Source organism: Hemibagrus wyckioides, linkage group LG03, assembly GCF_019097595.1.
Source record: "Hemibagrus wyckioides isolate EC202008001 linkage group LG03, SWU_Hwy_1.0, whole genome shotgun sequence".
Classification (NCBI taxonomy): domain Eukaryota; kingdom Metazoa; phylum Chordata; class Actinopteri; order Siluriformes; family Bagridae; genus Hemibagrus; species Hemibagrus wyckioides.
In genome coordinates, this window is record NC_080712.1 from 34531356 (window position 1) to 34551564 (window position 20209).

Consider the following 20209-nt stretch of genomic DNA (forward strand, 5'->3'; position numbering starts at 1 on the left):
TTGTGACATGTCAAAACGCTCAGCACAATTAGGAGAACTGCGTGACGTGTTTTCTGATGACGTCACGTGCGCGCTAACCTACACCCCCCCCCCCCAAAAAAAAACACAACTGGACTGCAAACTTACAGCAACATACACATGTGACATGTCAAAACGTGACGTGTGTTCTGGTGAGGTCACGTGCACGTCAGGCACAAAATTATGCGAAATGGCAAAATTAGCACTACATACACGATACGTATCAAAACGCTCAGCACAGTGTGGGGAACTGCGTGACGCGTATCTAGTGACGTATCCAGTCGCCTCCAAATTATTGTCATCCTATCTCTTCACTAGCCTCCAGATGCACTGGCATCTGTTCTGTCCGCTCGCCAGCAAAAGTGTTAGCGACCTGTCTATCCACACACCTTCTAAAAGCATGTTACGACTACTTGCTTTGTCAAGACAACATCAAAGATGTCACGACAAACTTTAGGAAACTAGTTCATTTCTGTGTTGTCTTCAATTCGAAATCTTTTTTAATTGGTTCGCAATTTGTTGGAATATGGCAGGAAACAGTGATTGAAAACCATTTAGCATCTTGTTTTTCGAATTCTGAGCTGGCACACAGCTGTCCCCGAATCACAGTCCATAGCTTTACATATCTTGGGTTAGATTCTACTACTACTACTACTACCAGTATATGATGAGGATGATAAGGATGTTTTTTGTGTGTATGTAGAGGATGAGGTAGAAAAAGTCGCTAGTGGGTTCAAAGCTGTGGTGTTCGCTTTCTTTATGAGCGTGTTCTATAGTGTGACCGTTGGTGTTAGGCCCGCCTTCTCGCCTGTTCTCACCTCGGTCCTGGAGATTGCGGATAAATATGTGGCCGCTGGGCGGTGAATCTCACTGAGCAGCTTTATTTCGAGAGAGCAGCACGATGTCTGGTAGAGGCAAAGGCGGTAAGGGACTCGGCAAGGGGGGCGCAAAGCGTCACCGTAAGGTCCTTCGCGACAACATCCAGGGGATCACCAAGCCGGCTATTCGCCGTCTGGCCCGCCGTGGTGGTGTAAAACGTATTTCCGGCCTGATCTACGAGGAGACTCGCGGTGTGCTGAAGGTGTTCTTGGAGAACGTGATCCGTGACGCCGTCACATACACCGAGCACGCCAAGAGAAAGACCGTCACCGCCATGGATGTGGTGTACGCCCTGAAACGCCAGGGACGCACTCTGTACGGCTTCGGCGGCTAAACGCTTCAACACCGAACAACGCGAACACAACGGCTCTTTTAAGAGCCACCCAAATATCCCGAAAGAGCTGTTTCTTGTTTACTGCCTGTAAGGAAAAATAACTTCTTTTTTTTTTCTCTCTCTCTCTTTGAAAATGATGAATGATCTTTACAGCGTGTGCGTCAACATTTCTCCCCCCGCTCTTTTTTTATATATATATTTTATATATATAATAATGTGTGTATAAAAAATCCTAATGCTTGTACCACCAGGCTTTTACATGCATTTTACACACATCCCTATCTATATACACTACTACCGCTGGGATATATATATATATATAGATAGATAGATAGATATATATATATATATATATATATATATATAGATATAGATATATATAGATATAGATATAGATATTGTAAAGGCCTGGTGGTACAAGCGTTAGGATTTTTTTTTTCTTTTTCATAATGCACAAAAGTACAACAAATTCTTTGTGTTTCTGCGCTCATTTGGCGAATTAAGCTGATTCTAAAACAACAGAAAGGGGAATAAAGCTGATTCTAAAAGTGCAGAAAAAGGAATAAATCTGATTCTGATTCTAAAACGGCAGAAAGAGGAATAAAGCTGATTCTTATTCTAAAACGGCAGAAAGAGGAATAAAGCTGATTCTAAAACGACAGAAAAAGGAATAAAGCTGATTCTGATTCTACAACGGCGGGAAGGGGAAGAAAGCATGGCGGAGTAAGTGGGTGGGAGGAGCGGTAGCAGGCGCTCCGAGCGAGGAGGTTTTGTATTTTGGCCAATAACAGAGAGGTCTTCTCTTGTGCATAATCGGAATGGCAGCCTGTAAATAGAGCAGCCGCGAGGCGGGAGCTACTCATTCTCTTGCAGATCGCTTGAGTAGCAGCATCATGCCTGAACCATCTAAGACCGCGCCCAAGAAGGGATCTAAGAAAGCCGTGACCAAGACGGCCGGCAAAGGAGGCAAGAAGCGCAGAAAGTCCAGGAAGGAGAGCTACGCTATCTACGTGTACAAGGTCCTGAAGCAGGTCCACCCCGACACCGGCATCTCCTCTAAAGCCATGGGTATCATGAACTCCTTCGTGAACGACATTTTCGAGCGCATCGCCGGTGAGTCTTCTCGTCTGGCTCATTATAACAAGCGCTCCACCATCACTTCTAGGGAGATCCAGACCGCCGTGCGCCTGTTGCTTCCCGGCGAGCTGGCTAAGCACGCCGTGTCCGAGGGCACAAAGGCCGTCACTAAGTACACCAGCTCGAAGTAAAGCACGTGACCCGCCGTCCTTATTAACCCAAAGGCTCTTTTAAGAGCCACCCACTTTTTTCATAAAAAGTGCAAGTTCCTTCCTGTGTGTGTGTGTGTGTGTGTGTGTGTGTGTGCGCGCGCGCAGGGAGTGGGGGTGGTATGGAGATCAGCGCTCATTGCCGGCTTTTGCTTCGCTGATGTAACTGAGCGGGGGGGGGGATGTGTGTCCAGTTTGTACTACTGTTCTGTGTTTTCATTCTCTCAGTAGCGTCATAACAGCACAAAGTGGTTGAAAAGGAGCTGGACAGATTTGGAAAAGATTTATTGCAGCACACAGTGATTCATATTAATGTTATAGCCGAACAAAGCAATTCTACAAAGTGCTACCACAGCACAAAGTGATTCAATATAGCATTACAGTGGCACAGTGTGATCAGAATTAGGGTTAGAGCGGCACAGTGTGATCAGAATTAGGGTTACAGTGGCAGTGTGATCAGAATTAGGGTTACAGTGGCACAGTGTGATCAGAATTAGGGTTACAGTGGCAGTGTGATCAGAATTAGGGTTAGAGCGGCACAGTGTGATCAGAATTAGGGTTAGAGTGGCACAGTGTGATCAGAATTAGGGTTAGAGCGGCACAGTGTGATCAGAGTTAGGGTTAGAGTGGCACAGTGTGATCAGAATTAGGGTTAGAGTGGCACAGTGTGATCAGAATTAGGGTTAGAGCGGCACAGTGTGATCAGAATTAGGGTTAGAGCGGCACAGTGTGATCAGAATAAGGGTTAGAATGGCACAGTGTGATCAGAATAAGGGTTAGAGCGGCACAGTGTGATCAGAATTAGGGTTAGAGTGGCACAGTGTGATCAGAATTAGGGTTAGAGTGGCAGTGTGATCAGAATTAGGGTTAGAGTGGCAGTGTGATCAGAGTTAGGGTTAGAGTGGCACAGTGTGATTAAAATTAGGCCCTAGAAGCACAAAGTGATTCAATATAGCATTACTTTGGTAGTGTGATCAGAGTTAGGGTTAGAGTGGCACAGTGTGATCAGAGTTAGGGTTAGAGTGGCACAGTGTGATCAGAGTTAGGGTTAGAGTGGCACAGTGTGATCAGAATTAGGGTTAGAGTGGCACAGTGTGATCAGAATTAGGGTTAGAGTGGCACAGTGTGATCAGAATTAGGGTTAGAGTGGCACAGTGTGATCAGAATTAGGGTTAGAGTGGCAGTGTGATCAGAATTAGGGTTAGAGCGGCACAGTGTGATCAGAATTAGGGTTAGAGCGGCACAGTGTGATCAGAATTAGGGTTAGAGTGGCACAGTGTGATCAGAATTAGGGTTAGAGTGGCACAGTGTGATCAGAATTAGGGTTACAGTGGCAGTGTGATCAGAATTAGGGTTACAGTGGCACAGTGTGATCAGAATTAGGGTTAGAGTGGCACAGTGTGATCAGAATTAGGGTTAGAGCGGCACAGTGTGATCAGAATTAGGGTTAGAGTGGCACAGTGTGATCAGAATTAGGGTTAGAGCGGCACAGTGTGATCAGAATTAGGGTTACAGTGGCACAGTGTGATCAGAATTAGGGTTACAGTGGCAGTGTGATCAGAATTAGGGTTACAGTGGCACAGTGTGATCAGAATTAGGGTTACAGTGGCAGTGTGATCAGAATTAGGGTTACAGTGGCACAGTGTGATCAGAATTAGGGTTACAGTGGCAGTGTGATCAGAATTAGGGTTAGAGTGTCAGTGTGATCAGAATTAGGGTTAGAGTGTCAGTGTGATCAGAATTAGGGTTACAGTGGCAGTGTGATCAGAATTAGGGTTACAGTGGCACAGTGTGATCAGAATTAGGGTTAGAGTGGCACAGTGTGATCAGAATTAGGGTTAGAGCGGCACAGTGTGATCAGAGTTAGGGTTAGAGTGGCACAGTGTGATCAGAATTAGGGTTAGAGCGGCACAGTGTGATCAGAATTAGGGTTAGAGTGGCACAGTGTGATCAGAATTAGGGTTAGAGTGGCACAGTGTGATCAGAATTAGGGTTACAGTGTCAGTGTGATCAGAATTAGGGTTACAGTGGCACAGTGTGATCAGAATTAGGGTTACAGTGGCAGTGTGATCAGAATTAGGGTTAGAGTGGCAGTGTGATCAGAATTAGGGTTAGAGTGGCACAGTGTGATCAGAATTAGGGTTAGAGTGTCAGTGTGATCAGAATTAGGGTTACAGTGGCAGTGTGATCAGAATTAGGGTTACAGTGGCACAGTGTGATCAGAATTAGGGTTACAGTGGCAGTGTGATCAGAATTAGGGTTAGAGTGGCACAGTGTGATCAGAATTAGGGTTAGAGCGGCACAGTGTGATCAGAATTAGGGTTAGAGTGGCACAGTGTGATCAGAATTAGGGTTAGAGTGGCACAGTGTGATCAGAATTAGGGTTACAGTGTCAGTGTGATCAGAATTAGGGTTACAGTGGCACAGTGTGATCAGAATTAGGGTTACAGTGGCAGTGTGATCAGAATTAGGGTTAGAGTGGCACAGTGTGATCAGAATTAGGGTTACAGTGGCAGTGTGATCAGAATTAGGGTTAGAGCGGCACAGTGTGATCAGAATTAGGGTTAGAGTGGCACAGTGTGATCAGAGTTAGGGTTACAGTGGCACAGTGTGATCAGAGTTAGGGTTAGAGTGGCACAGTGTGATCAGAGTTAGGGTTAGAGTGGCACAGTGTGATCAGAGTTAGGGTTAGAGTGGCACAGTGTGATCAGAATTAGGGTTAGAGTGGCACAGTGTGATCAGAATTAGGGTTAGAGCGGCACAGTGTGATTAAAATTAGGCCCTAGAAGCACAAAGTGATTCAATATAGCATTACAGTGGTAGTGTGATCAGAGTTAGGGTTAGAGTGGCACAGTGTGATCAGAGTTAGGGTTAGAGTGGCACAGTGTGATCAGAATTAGGGTTAGAGTGGCACAGTGTGATCAGAATTAGGGTTAGAGTGGCACAGTGTGATCAGAATTAGGGTTAGAGCGGCACAGTGTGATCAGAATTAGGGTTACAGTGGCAGTGTGATCAGAATTAGGGTTAGAGTGGCACAGTGTGATCAGAATTAGGGTTACAGTGGCAGTGTGATCAGAATTAGGGTTAGAGTGGCACAGTGTGATCAGAATTAGGGTTAGAGCGGCACAGTGTGATCAGAATTAGGGTTAGAGCGGCACAGTGTGATTAAAATTAGGCCCTAGAAGCACAATGTGATTCAATATAGGATTACAGTGGTAGTGTGATCAGAGTTAGGGTTAGAGTGGCACAGTGTGATCAGAATTAGGGTTAGAGCGGCACAGTGTGATCAGAATTAGGGTTAGAGCGGCACAGTGTGATTAAAATTAGGCCCTAGAAGCACAATGTGATTCGGTTAGAGTGGCACAGTGTGATCAGAGTTAGGGTTAGAGTGGCACAGTGTGATCAGAATTAGGGTTAGAGCGGCACAGTGTGATCAGAATTAGGGTTAGAGTGGCACAGTGTGATCAGAATTAGGGTTAGAGCGGCACAGTGTGATCAGAATTAGGGTTAGAGCGGCACAGTGTGATCAGAATTAGGGTTAGAGTGGCACAGTGTGATCAGAATTAGGGTTAGAGCGGCACAGTGTGATCAGAATTAGGGTTAGAGCGGCACAGTGTGATCAGAATTAGGGTTAGAGCGGCACAGTGTGATCAGAATTAGGGTTAGAGCGGCACAGTGTGATCAGAATTAGGGTTAGAGTGGCACAGTGTGATCAGAATTAGGGTTAGAGTGGCACAGTGTGATCAGAATTAGGGTTAGAGTGGCACAGTGTGATCAGAATTAGGGTTAGAGTGGCACAGTGTGATCAGAATTAGGGTTAGAGTGGCACAGTGTGATCAGAATTAGGGTTAGAGTAGTAGTGTGATCAGAATTAGGGTTAGAGTAGTAGTGTGATCAGAATTAGGGTTAGAGTGGCAGTGTTGTGATCAGAATTAGGGTTAGAGTGGCACAGTGTGATCAGAATTAGGGTTAGAGTGGCACAGTGTGATCAGAATTAGGGTTAGAGTGGCACAGTGTGATCAGAATTAGGGTTAGAGTGGCAGTGTGATTAAAATTAGGCCCTAGAAGCACAAAGTGATTCAATATAGCATTACAGTGGTAGTGTGATCAGAGTTAGGGTTAGAGTGGCACAGTGTGATCAGAGTTAGGGTTAGAGTGGCACAGTGTGATCAGAGTTAGGGTTAGAGTGGCACAGTGTGATCAGAATTAGGGTTAGAGTGGCAGTGTGATCAGAATTAGGGTTACAGTGGCACAGTGTGATTAAAATTAGGCCCTAGAAGCACAAAGTGATTCAATATAGCATTACAGTGGTAGTGTGATCAGAGTTAGGGTTACAGTGGCACAGTGTGATCAGAATTAGGGTTACAGTGGCACAGTGTGATCAGAATTAGGGTTAGAGTGGCAGTGTGATCAGAATTAGGGTTACAGTGGCAGTGTGATCAGAATTAGGGTTAGAGTGGCACAGTGTGATCAGAATTAGGGTTAGAGCGGCACAGTGTGATCAGAATTAGGGTTACAGTGGCAGTGTGATCAGAATTAGGGTTAGAGTGGCAGTGTGATCAGAATTAGGGTTAGAGTGGCACAGTGTGATCAGAATTAGGGTTAGAGCGGCACAGTGTGATTAAAATTAGGCCCTAGAAGCACAAAGTGATTCAATATAGGATTACAGTGGTAGTGTGATCAGAGTTAGGGTTAGAGTGGCACAGTGTGATCAGAATTAGGGTTAGAGTGGCACAGTGTGATCAGAATTAGGGTTAGAGCGGCACAGTGTGATCAGAATTAGGGTTACAGTGGCACAGTGTGATCAGAATTAGGGTTAGAGCGGCACAGTGTGATCAGAATTAGGGTTAGAGTGGCACAGTGTGATCAGAATTAGGGTTAGAGCGGCACAGTGTGATCAGAATTAGGGTTAGAGCGGCACAGTGTGATCAGAATTAGGGTTAGAGCGGCACAGTGTGATCAGAATTAGGGTTAGAGTGGCACAGTGTGATCAGAATTAGGGTTAGAGTGGCAGTGTGATCAGAATTAGGGTTAGAGTGGCAGTGTGATCAGAATTAGGGTTAGAATGGCACAGTGTGATCAGAGTTAGGGTTAGAGCGGCACAATGTGATCAGAATTAGGGTTAGAGTGGCAGTGTGATCAGAATTAGGGTTAGAGTGGCAGTGTGATCAGAATTAGGGTTAGAGTGGCACTGTGTGATTAAAATTAGGCCCTAGAAGCACAAAGTGATTCAATATAGGATTACAGTGGCAGTGTGATCAGAGTTAGGGTTAGAGCGGCACAGTGTGAACAGAATTAGGGTCAGAGCGGCACAGTGTGATCAGTATTAGGGTTAGAGCGGCACAGTGTGATCAGAATTAGGGTTACAGTGGCAGTGTGATCAGAATTAGGGTTAGAGTGGCACAGTGTGATCAGAATTAGGGTTACAGTGGCAGTGTGATCAGAATTAGGGTTAGAGTGGCAGTGTGATCAGAATTAGGGTCAGAGCGGCACAGTGTGATCAGAATTAGGGTTAGAGTGGCACAGTGTGATCAGAATTAGGGTTAGAGCGGCACAGTGTGATCAGAATTAGGGTTAGAGCGGCACAGTGTGATTCAAATTAGGCCCTAGAAGCACAAAGTGATTCAATATAGCATTACAGTGGTAGTGTGATCAGAGTTAGGGTTAGAGTGGCACAGTGTGATCAGAGTTAGGGTTACAGTGGTAGTGTGATCAGAGTTAGGGTTACAGTGGCAGTGTGATCAGAGTTAGGGTTACAGTGGTAGTGTGATCAGAGTTAGGGTTACAGTGGTAGTGTGATCAGAGTTAGGGTTACAGTGGTAGTGTGATCAGAGTTAGGGTTACAGTGGCAGTGTGATCAGAGTTAGGGTTAGAGCGGCACAGTGTGAACAGAATTAGGGTTAGAGCGGCACAGTGTGATCAGAATTAGGGTTAGAGCGGCACAGTGTGATTCAAATTAGGCCCTAGAAGCACAAAGTGATTCAATATAGGATTACAGTGGCAGTGTGATCAGAGTTAGGGTTACAGTGGTAGTGTGATCAGAGTTAGGGTTACAGTGGCAGTGTGATCAGAGTTAGGGTTAGAGCGGCACAGTATGATCAGAATTAGGGTTAGAGCGGCACAGTGTGATTAAAATTAGGCCCTGGAAGCACAAAGTGATTCAATATAGCATTACAGTGGTAGTGTGATCAGAGTTAGGGTTACAGTGGCACAGTGTGATCAGAATTAGGGTTAGAGTGGCACAGTGTGATCAGAGTTAGGGTTAGAGTGGCACAGTGTGATCAGAGTTAGGGTTAGAGTGGCACAGTGTGATCAGAATTAGGGTTAGAGTGGCAGTGTGATCAGAATTAGGGTTAGAGTGGCAGTGTGATCAGAATTAGGGTTAGAGTGGCAGTGTGATCAGAATTAGGGTTAGAGTGGCACTGTGTGATTAAAATTAGGCCCTAGAAGCACAAAGTGATTCAATATAGCATTACAGTGGTAGTGTGATCAGAGTTAGGGTTAGAGTGGCACAGTGTGATCAGAGTTAGGGTTAGAGTGGCACAGTGTGATCAGAATTAGGGTTAGAGTGGCAGTGTGATCAGAATTAGGGTTAGAGTGGCAGTGTGATCAGAATTAGGGTTAGAGTGGCAGTGTGATCAGAATTAGGGTTAGAGTGGCAGTGTGATCAGAATTAGGGTTAGAGTGGCAGTGTGATCAGAATTAGGGTTAGAGTGGCACTGTGTGATTAAAATTAGGCCCTAGAAGCACAAAGTGATTCAATATAGCATTACAGTGGTAGTGTGATCAGAGTTAGGGTTAGAGTGGCACAGTGTGATCAGAATTAGGGTTAGAGTGGCAGTGTGATCAGAATTAGGGTTAGAGTGGCAGTGTGATCAGAATTAGGGTTAGAGTGGTAGTGTGATTAAAATTAGGCCCTAGAAGCACAAAGTGATTCAATATAGGATTACAGTGGCAGTGTGATCAGAGTTAGGGTTAGAGTGGCACAGTGTGATCAGAATTAGGGTTAGAGTGGCACAGTGTGATCAGAATTAGGGTTAGAGCGGCACAGTGTGATTCAAATTAGGCCCTAGAAGCACAAAGTGATTCAATATAGGATTACAGTGGCAGTGTGATCAGAGTTAGGGTTACAGTGGTAGTGTGATCAGAGTTAGGGTTACAGTGGTAGTGTGATCAGAGTTAGGGTTACAGTGGCAGTGTGATCAGAGTTAGGGTTACAGTGGCAGTGTGATCAGAATTAGGGTTAGAGTGGCAGTGTGATCAGAATTAGGGTTAGAGTGGCAGTGTGATCAGAATTAGGGTTAGAGTGGCAGTGTGATCAGAATTAGGGTTAGAGTGGCACTGTGTGATTAAAATTAGGCCCTAGAAGCACAAAGTGATTCAATATAGCATTACAGTGGTAGTGTGATCAGAGTTAGGGTTAGAGTGGCACAGTGTGATCAGAGTTAGGGTTAGAGTGGCACAGTGTGATCAGAATTAGGGTTAGAGTGGCAGTGTGATCAGAATTAGGGTTAGAGTGGCAGTGTGATCAGAATTAGGGTTAGAGTGGTAGTGTGATTAAAATTAGGCCCTAGAAGCACAAAGTGATTCAATATAGGATTACAGTGGCAGTGTGATCAGAGTTAGGGTTAGAGCGGCACAGTGTGATCAGAATTAGGGTTAGAGTGGCACAGTGTGATCAGAATTAGGGTTAGAGCGGCACAGTGTGATTCAAATTAGGCCCTAGAAGCACAAAGTGATTCAATATAGGATTACAGTGGCAGTGTGATCAGAGTTAGGGTTACAGTGGTAGTGTGATCAGAGTTAGGGTTACAGTGGCAGTGTGATCAGAATTAGGGTTAGAGTGGCAGTGTGATCAGAATTAGGGTTACAGTGGCAGTGTGATCAGAGTTAGGGTTACAGTGGTAGTGTGATCAGAGTTAGGGTTAGAGTGGCAGTGTGATCAGAATTAGGGTTAGGGTGTCACAGTGTGTTCAGAACTGGGGTCAGAGCGGGGTGGAACGAGACGGACACAAGGCCGCAACAGGGACGCGCCAAACGCCGTCGTCGGGGTCACGGTAGGGCCGGGCCCGGGGCCTACACCGAAATTTCGGGTCAAGGCGGAGGGGTGGAGACGGCCAGAGCTAACGAGGTGGAGGTGCGCGTCGTTTGGGCCTCGACGAGGCACGCCCCGCGCGGCGGGACTACTAGAGGAGAGGGCCGCGCACGAGGAGCGCCAGGCCGAGTGCCGGCGCCAGGCCGAGTGCCGAAGACCAGACGATGACAAAGACGTTGGGAGTCGCGCTGCGGGACGAGCCACACAGCCGGCACGCACGCACGCCCATGGCCACGCACGCACACGCAGCTCTCTCTCTCACTCTTTCTCACACTCTGGCCCTGTGCTTTACACAGCCCAAACGGGGCTCCGTTTCAGATAGCATACGCAACACTCGGCCGCTGCAAACACGTCAAGGTCATTCACGAGGCTCTCACGCAACGAGGCACACGCGACTTCAAAGGCCCGCGCCGTTCCTACACACGTTTTTACACGCCACATCGCGCCAAATGCGCTGCCCGCCGGCGAGAGCGCCGGGCGCGCCGTGCGCGTTTGTGCTCGCTGCGCGACATTGCTGCACGCTAGCTGCTCGCGCCGGGCCGCGGGAAATAGGAGACAGTCCCTTCTCGCCAGACGTCTGCTTGAACGCTCGGGATCTTGTCCACGGCGTCGTATTTTCGCCGGGAAACGCCATGAGAAAACACACTTGCCCGTGTGTCACGGAAGCGCAGTCATTCAGCGGCGCGCGGGTTGACTCTACAACGTTCTCATACTTGCTTTTAAGTCCAGCCCCCCGGCCGAGGGCAGGGAGGTTCCTGTGTTACACAGCGTACTGCGTCGCGCTCGCTTATTCATTCTACTTTTCGCTCCCAGAGAGAAAGAGAGAGAGAGAGAGAGAGATGGCCGAAGTCGCTCCCGCACCCGCCGCCGCACCGGCTAAAGCGCCCAAGAAGAAGGCAGCTTCGAGGGCAAAGAAAGCAGGTCCTAGCGTCGGCGAGCTCATCGTCAAAGCGGTTTCCTCGTCCAAGGAGAGGACCGGCGTGTCTCTTGCCGCCCTGAAGAAAGCCTTAGCAGCCGGCGGATACGACGTGGAGAAGAACAACTCCCGCGTCAAGCTCGCCGTCAAGGGTCTCGTGACGAAAGGCATTCTGGTGCAGACCAAAGGCACCGGCGCGTCCGGCTCTTTCAAGCTGAACAAGAAGCAGACCGAGGCCAAGAAGCCCGCTAAGAAAGCCGCACCCAAAGCGAAAAAGGCGGCCGCCAAAAAGCCCGCCGCGGCAAAGAAGCCCAAGAAGGTCGCGGCCAAGAAACCCGCCGCCAAGAAGTCTCCCAAGAAGCCGAAGAAGCCCGCCGCCGCCGCTACCGCCAAGAAAGCCACCAAGAGCCCCAAGAAGGCCAAAAAGCCGGCGACCCCCAAGAAGGCAGCCAAGAGCCCCAAGAAAGCAAAGGCTGTCAAGCCCAAGACCGCCAAGCCCAAAGCGGCGAAGGCCAAAAAGGCAGCTCCCAAGAAGAAGTAAACGTGTTCGTTTATGTCATGTTTTTTGTTTCTCCTCAAACGGCTCTTTTAAGAGCCACCCATCTTTTCATTTAAAGAGCTGTGTTCCCTAATCTTTCACGATAAAAAAAAAAAAAAGAAATAATAGTAATAATAATAATAATAATGATAAACAAAAAAAAAGTCTGCATGATGACGTAAGGGGAATCGATTCTCCGACAGTGCTTCTCGAACGTATGACAGTGCTTCTAGAATAGTGCTTCCACATCGCGGAATGGGGGGGGATTTACATGTTTACATATTAGAATTTAGGATTTAGATTCCTGTACATTTGTATGACTACTCGATTCATTCATATTTCTCTCTCTCTCTCTCTCTCTCTCACACACACGCACAGACACACGCACGCGCGCGCGCGCCCGCATACACACGAGAAGGGAGTGTTTCTGATTGGTTTTAGCGTCAGAAGAATCTTAGCCAATAAGAGAGGGGCCGTGTTGGCTATATCACAGAGGGCTCTGGAAGCAGCGCTACTATTTCAGAATTGTTCTTTGAACGTATCTGAGCTACAAGATGAGTGGACGAGGAAAAACCGGCGGCAAAGCTAGGGCTAAGGCCAAGACCCGATCATCCAGGGCCGGCCTGCAGTTCCCCGTTGGCCGTGTGCACAGGCTTCTGCGTAAAGGTAACTATGCCGAGCGCGTCGGTGCCGGCGCTCCGGTCTATTTGGCAGCCGTGCTCGAGTATCTGACTGCTGAGATCTTGGAGTTGGCTGGCAACGCCGCCCGCGACAACAAGAAGACCCGTATCATCCCCCGCCATCTGCAGCTCGCCGTGCGTAACGATGAGGAGTTGAACAAATTGCTTGGCGGAGTGACCATCGCTCAGGGAGGTGTACTGCCCAACATTCAGGCCGTGCTGCTGCCCAAGAAAACCGAGAAGGCCGTCAAGACCAAGTAAAGTGGCCCAACACCGCGTTTCTCAGTGTTTGACAAAAAAAAAAGGCTCTTTTAAGAGCCACCCACTTCTACTCAAAAAGTGCAATTTGATTCCGGTTATTTTTTTCATTTTTTTTTTTCTTTTCCACTAGTGTCTGATTATAAAGGCAGCTCTGTTAAAATAAGGTTGGGCACATTAAAATCTGCTGATCACTGATGACAGTACTACTACTACTAATAATAATAATAATAGCAGTAATAGTGAATTAGAGTGCTGGCTGAATGAAAGATGGTTGGTGTTTAGGGACCAATGATGACTAGTAGTAGTAGTAATAATAATAATAATGATAATAGCAGTAATAGTGAACTAGATTGCTGGCTAAATGAAATATGAGTGTGATTAGTAGACACAGTTTGTGCTGGGAGTGAACAAAAGCGCTGCGCTTCTGCGAGTAGAAGAGGGGCGGGCACTGTGAGCTTCAAACCGTGTCAGTGGAAGAAGACGACCCAATCAGCCATCCACGAGCTGTAAGGTGACGTAACGCGTTGTAGCCAATGTCAGGCGAGTGCTCTGAAGGCGCCCAAAGAGAGCAGGGCGGCGTTCGGGCTTAAAAAGCCGGCGTTCGCTGACGCCGTTTATTCTGTTTTTCATCCGTGAAGCGCAGAGCTCGACGCTATGGCAAGAACCAAGCAGACCGCCCGTAAATCCACTGGTGGCAAGGCGCCCAGGAAGCAGCTCGCCACAAAGGCTGCCCGCAAGAGCGCCCCGGCAACCGGCGGCGTGAAGAAGCCTCACCGTTACAGGCCCGGCACCGTGGCTCTGAGGGAGATCCGCCGTTATCAGAAGTCCACCGAGCTGCTTATCCGCAAGCTGCCCTTCCAGCGTCTGGTGAGAGAAATCGCTCAGGACTTCAAGACCGATCTGCGTTTCCAGAGCTCGGCCGTCATGGCCTTGCAGGAGGCTAGCGAGGCATACCTGGTCGGCCTGTTCGAAGACACCAACCTGTGCGCCATCCACGCCAAGAGAGTGACCATCATGCCCAAGGACATTCAGCTGGCCCGCCGTATTCGCGGAGAGCGCGCTTAAACGACGTTTCCGTCTGATAATATACACAAAGGCTCTTTTAAGAGCCACCACATTATCTCCGAAAAATGAGCGGTTCTTCATATCTTTTTGACTTTTGTGTGCGTCTTCTATACATTTTAAATATGTCTGTGAACGTGAGAGCTGTGTGTGTGTGTGTGTGTATATATCTATCTATCTATCTATCTATAAAATGTGTGTATATACACATTATGTGTATATATATATAATATTTCACTTAATATTTTCATGTTTATACTTTTTTTTTACGTGTAAAACCCACAGTACTTCGCTATGACACTGATTCTGATTCTTTTTCTGATTCTCATTCTCATCCTGCGCTGCGTGTTGTTCTGGATGGATCTTGACTGCCATCTTGTGGCCAAATTTAGCAGGTTCACTTTCCCAACAAATGATATTCGTAGTAAATAGCTAAAAAGGGATAAATACTTGGAGAAGGGGTTTTTTTATGCTTCTCTATGTTTGTTACAAAATGAGAATAAGAAGAATACTTTAAATATGATAATTATTAGGATAAATAAAAAACAAAGAATAATGGTGTTGTAAATGGAGCTTGCCTGCCATCTTGTGGCCAAATCTAGGAAGTGCACGTTATACACAGCTTACAAATTTCTATTAGTAGTAGTTGTTTTTTTCAGTGATGTTTGTCGCGTTTAAGAATATTACTACTGCTATCAATCATATTATTCTATTCTTATTCTTATAAAGAGCAATAGATTAAATAATTACAACGTATTATATTTATATTACAGTTCAATAAGATATATTGACATTTTAAATTCAAATTTCATTTGTCAAATACGAAATCATACACAGTCCGACATGTATTGACATGCTTTTTACGACTGTCCTACATTTGAAGGAAGAATATAAAGTGCGTGGACAAGAAAAGTATAGGGATATAGCTAATAATTAATTATATATATATATATATATGAGAAACACCAATAGTTATGTAAAGCCAATTTGTGTATCAGATATATATATATTATATTATATAATATAAATAATAATAATATATAATATAATAATATGATATTGTAATATTATATTATATTTATAAAACAATATATATAAATAATATATATGTATAAACATCTATAATATATACTATATAGTATATACATGTATGTAGATAAAAGAAAAAGAAAACAAATATGAATATAAATGTAATGACAATAAATACGGTATGTGCAATGTGCATACATAAGATAAATATAATATATATATATATATTATATATATATATACATACATACATACATATAAGGGAAATATAAATGTTGAATTTTAAAAGGAATAACAATATCTATTGTACAAATACCAATTTTCACAGTAAAGTGTCGATGCAGTATGCACACAAAAGTATGCAGTGAGTGCGGTTATTGTGTGTGCAGAGTAGTGCAGAGTATACGAGTAGTGCAATTATTGTGTGTGTGCAACAATCAGCTGAGGTAGAATGTAATGTTTATGTGTGGGTTAAGTCTAGAAAGTCCAGGTTCTAGGTATTCTGGTTGAGGGCCCGAATGGCCTGCGGGAAGAAGCTCCTCCTCATTCTCTCTGTGTTTCTAGGTTTATAACTCGGCAGGCTTTTGAGCTATCAACACCAAACTCGGCCGGCTCCTTCAGTCTGTCGGGGCTGATGAAGCGCTAAACTTTACAACTGATCGGACTTTCAGTTTTCCCGTAGAGGAAACTCGAAAATCCCATTGACGGAATTTTAGAATGGGGAAAAAAACCTCACAGATGCAGAGTCAGGAGCGTTTTCAGGATTTGAAGCCATCGGGGGCTAATTAGGGAGGGAGTGTTAGCCAGAATAACACGTTTCGCAAGAGCATTTTTATATGATATTGTTTAATAATAAACACAAATAGTACGCAACTTTCTAAAATTTCATTTAGTCCCATCTTTTTTCTGACTCCTCCCATCATTTCAGAGCCTTGCTACTAAGAAGGAGTTCATAAATTCATTCCTTTTTTTCTCTCACACAGGTATGCCATGCAATATCATCCCTTTCACAGCTTGTGTGTGGAGCACTTTTTTATTATCCTCATTACTTTACAATGATCTATATTATACTTGCACCTCTTATTTTATTCCTCATTCATGCTGGCACCACTGTATGTATTATTTTTATTTATTTATTTTTTTTATGGCCTCTTCTCTTATTGTTCTCTCATTCTCTCATCTGTGTCTCATCTTGTCTACTTCATGCTCTTGGTGACTTTTCTATCCTATTTTTCTGAGGGTGGAATCATCAGAGAGTATCTCTGAGACTTGACTTGAGCAAAACGGTCAATAACCATACTAGTATTTATAGTGCTGAGAATTCCTTTTTCAACTGACAGAACAGCCGAATGATGGAGTCTGTTCTGGCCCATTGTTCGCCTAAGCCGTGTATGTATTTTAGCTTAAATACTGCACTAGTTGTATAATAGAAAGTCGTGATGTTCAGACTGTAATGTCTTAGCGCTTATCTTTAGGTTTATTTACGTCTATTGTACGTCTGGGGTATGGAATACTATTCAAAAGGCTTCTATATGTCCGGGGTTTTCAGAATCAAAGACAGTGGGCCTCCTTTTTGACACAACATACATTTGTTAGCCGACTTTTATCAACTGTGTTAAAATGAAAAATGAGAAGTTAGGCTGTTATCGGAATAATAACATTGTTGTGTGTGTTTTTTTATTGCTGTCGCGCTTAAGGGCTGTAAGGTATGTGTGTGTGTGTGTGTGTGTGTGTGTGTGTGTGTGTGTGTGTGTGTTCGTGTGTTCGACTTAAAGCGGCGCTGTGCAGCCCGATATGTGTAGGACATTAAAGTATCGCGAGAGCGGTTCTAGAGCATATTCGAGCGCACACTCTCGCGGTATGTTGGCGTTATACACCAATCGGTGTGTGTGTGTGTGTGTGTGTGTGTGTGTGTGTGTGGAGAGAGATGTCGTACAGTAAACGGCAAACAGCGCTCAACTAAAACAATCAACATTTACTTAATTCCTCTACACTCCGGTGGCAAAATTCGGGATAAAACCTTCGGGACTAGATTAAAATCAATCGGGGCTCAAGCCCATACGCTCAGTAAATAAGGGGAACTGGGTTCCGTGACCACTGATGATGACCACATGGTGATGACGTCACGTGCGCGCTAACCGCCCCCCCCTTGTGACATGTCAAAACGCTCAGCACAATTAGGAGAACTGCGTGACGTGTTTTCTGATGACGTCACGTGCGCGCTAACCTCCCCCCCCCCCAAAAAAAAAAACACAACTGGACTGCAAACTTACAGCAACATACACATGTGACATGTCAAAACGTGACGTGTGTTCTGGTGAGGTCACGTGCACGTCAGGCACAAAATTATGCGAAATGGCAAAATTAGCACTACATACACGATACGTATCAAAACGCTCAGCACAGTGTGGGGAACTGCGTGACGCGTATCTAGTGACGTATCCAGTCGCCTCCAAATTATTGTCATCCTATCTCTTCACTAGCCTCCAGATGCACTGGCATCTGTTCTGTCCGCTCGCCAGCAAAAGTGTTAGCGACCTGTCTATCCACACACCTTCTAAAAGCATGTTACGACTACTTGCTTTGTCAAGACAACATCAAAGATGTCACGACAAACTTTAGGAAACTAGTTCATTTCTGTGTTGTCTTCAATTCGAAATCTTTTTTAATTGGTTCGCAATTTGTTGGAATATGGCAGGAAACAGTGATTGAAAACCATTTAGCATCTTGTTTTTCGAATTCTGAGCTGGCACACAGCTGTCCCCGAATCACAGTCCATAGCTTTACATATCTTGGGTTAGATTCTACTACTACTACTACTACCAGTATATGATGAGGATGATAAGGATGTTTTTTGTGTGTATGTAGAGGATGAGGTAGAAAAAGTCGCTAGTGGGTTCAAAGCTGTGGTGTTCGCTTTCTTTATGAGCGTGTTCTATAGTGTGACCGTTGGTGTTAGGCCCGCCTTCTCGCCTGTTCTCACCTCGGTCCTGGAGATTGCGGATAAATATGTGGCCGCTGGGCGGTGAATCTCACTGAGCAGCTTTATTTCGAGAGAGCAGCACGATGTCTGGTAGAGGCAAAGGCGGTAAGGGACTCGGCAAGGGGGGCGCAAAGCGTCACCGTAAGGTCCTTCGCGACAACATCCAGGGGATCACCAAGCCGGCTATTCGCCGTCTGGCCCGCCGTGGTGGTGTAAAACGTATTTCCGGCCTGATCTACGAGGAGACTCGCGGTGTGCTGAAGGTGTTCTTGGAGAACGTGATCCGTGACGCCGTCACATACACCGAGCACGCCAAGAGAAAGACCGTCACCGCCATGGATGTGGTGTACGCCCTGAAACGCCAGGGACGCACTCTGTACGGCTTCGGCGGCTAAACGCTTCAACACCGAACAACGCGAACACAACGGCTCTTTTAAGAGCCACCCAAATATCCCGAAAGAGCTGTTTCTTGTTTACTGCCTGTAAGGAAAAATAACTTCTTTTTTTTTTCTCTCTCTCTCTTTGAAAATGATGAATGATCTTTACAGCGTGTGCGTCAACATTTCTCCCCCCGCTCTTTTTTTATATATATATTTTATATATATAATAATGTGTGTATAAAAAATCCTAATGCTTGTACCACCAGGCTTTTACATGCATTTTACACACATCCCTATCTATATACACTACTACCGCTGGGATGGATATAGATAGATAGATAGATAGATAGATAGATAGATAGATAGATAGATAGATAGATAGATAGATATATATAGATAGATAGAGATATAGATATTGTAAAGGCCTGGTGGTACAAGCGTTAGGATTTTTTTTTTCTTTTTCATAATGCACAAAAGTACAACAAATTCTTTGTGTTTCTGCGCTCATTTGGCGAATTAAGCTGATTCTAAAACAACAGAAAGGGGAATAAAGCTGATTCTAAAAGTGCAGAAAAAGGAATAAATCTGATTCTGATTCTAAAACGGCAGAAAGAGGAATAAAGCTGATTCTTATTCTAAAACGGCAGAAAGAGGAATAAAGCTGATTCTAAAACGACAGAAAAAGGAATAAAGCTGATTCTGATTCTACAACGGCGGGAAGGGGAAGAAAGCATGGCGGAGTAAGTGGGTGGGAGGAGCGGTAGCAGGCGCTCCGAGCGAGGAGGTTTTGTATTTTGGCCAATAACAGAGAGGTCTTCTCTTGTGCATAATCGGAATGGCAGCCTGTAAATAGAGCAGCCGCGAGGCGGGAGCTACTCATTCTCTTGCAGATCGCTTGAGTAGCAGCATCATGCCTGAACCATCTAAGACCGCGCCCAAGAAGGGATCTAAGAAAGCCGTGACCAAGACGGCCGGCAAAGGAGGCAAGAAGCGCAGAAAGTCCAGGAAGGAGAGCTACGCTATCTACGTGTACAAGGTCCTGAAGCAGGTCCACCCCGACACCGGCATCTCCTCTAAAGCCATGGGTATCATGAACTCCTTCGTGAACGACATTTTCGAGCGCATCGCCGGTGAGTCTTCTCGTCTGGCTCATTATAACAAGCGCTCCACCATCACTTCTAGGGAGATCCAGACCGCCGTGCGCCTGTTGCTTCCCGGCGAGCTGGCTAAGCACGCCGTGTCCGAGGGCACAAAGGCCGTCACTAAGTACACCAGCTCGAAGTAAAGCACGTGACCCGCCGTCCTTATTAACCCAAAGGCTCTTTTAAGAGCCACCCACTTTTTTCATAAAAAGTGCAAGTTCCTTCCTGTGTGTGTGTGTGTGTGCGCGCGCGCGCGCAGGGAGTGGGGGTGGTATGGAGATCAGCGCTCATTGCCGGCTTTTGCTTCGCTGATGTAACTGAGCGGGGGGGGGGATGTGTGTCCAGTTTGTACTACTGTTCTGTGTTTTCATTCTCTCAGTAGCGTCATAACAGCACAAAGTGGTTGAAAAGGAGCTGGACAGATTTGGAAAAGATTTATTGCAGCACACAGTGATTCATATTAATGTTATAGCCGAACAAAGCAATTCTACAAAGTGCTACCACAGCACAAAGTGATTCAATATAGCATTACAGTGGCAGTGTGATCAGAATTAGGGTTACAGTGGCAGTGTGATCAGAATTAGGGTTAGAGTGGCAGTGTGATCA

The 20209-nt window shown here is 45.5% G+C and overlaps 6 protein-coding genes across 6 annotated transcripts; all 6 read left to right on the top strand.

The window, feature by feature from the left end:
* Positions 1 to 883: 883 nt before the first annotated feature.
* On the top strand, positions 884 to 1529 carry LOC131351364 (histone H4). Its single transcript, XM_058386778.1, has one exon. It carries the CDS (start codon positions 920 to 922, stop codon positions 1229 to 1231), a length of 312 nt encoding a protein of 103 aa, XP_058242761.1. The 5' UTR covers positions 884 to 919; the 3' UTR covers positions 1232 to 1529.
* A 137-nt stretch (positions 1530 to 1666) lies between these two features.
* LOC131351362 (histone H2B) lies at positions 1667 to 2582 on the top strand. The gene has a single exon (XM_058386776.1). The coding sequence runs from the start codon at positions 2125 to 2127 to the stop codon at positions 2497 to 2499; it is 375 nt and encodes a 124-aa protein (XP_058242759.1). The 5' UTR covers positions 1667 to 2124; the 3' UTR covers positions 2500 to 2582.
* Positions 2583 to 10681: 8099 nt separating this feature from the next.
* On the top strand, positions 10682 to 12170 carry LOC131351357 (nucleolar protein dao-5-like). Its single transcript, XM_058386770.1, has one exon. The coding sequence runs from the start codon at positions 10777 to 10779 to the stop codon at positions 12067 to 12069; it is 1293 nt and encodes a 430-aa protein (XP_058242753.1). The 5' UTR covers positions 10682 to 10776; the 3' UTR covers positions 12070 to 12170.
* A 157-nt stretch (positions 12171 to 12327) lies between these two features.
* LOC131351359 (histone H2A) lies at positions 12328 to 13151 on the top strand. The gene has a single exon (XM_058386772.1). It carries the CDS (start codon positions 12621 to 12623, stop codon positions 13005 to 13007), a length of 387 nt encoding a protein of 128 aa, XP_058242755.1. The 5' UTR covers positions 12328 to 12620; the 3' UTR covers positions 13008 to 13151.
* A 4977-nt stretch (positions 13152 to 18128) lies between these two features.
* LOC131351363 (histone H4) lies at positions 18129 to 18797 on the top strand. Its single transcript, XM_058386777.1, has one exon. The coding sequence runs from the start codon at positions 18165 to 18167 to the stop codon at positions 18474 to 18476; it is 312 nt and encodes a 103-aa protein (XP_058242760.1). The 5' UTR covers positions 18129 to 18164; the 3' UTR covers positions 18477 to 18797.
* Positions 18798 to 18878: 81 nt separating this feature from the next.
* LOC131351361 (histone H2B) lies at positions 18879 to 19829 on the top strand. The gene has a single exon (XM_058386775.1). The coding sequence runs from the start codon at positions 19372 to 19374 to the stop codon at positions 19744 to 19746; it is 375 nt and encodes a 124-aa protein (XP_058242758.1). The 5' UTR covers positions 18879 to 19371; the 3' UTR covers positions 19747 to 19829.
* Positions 19830 to 20209: the final 380 nt, after the last annotated feature.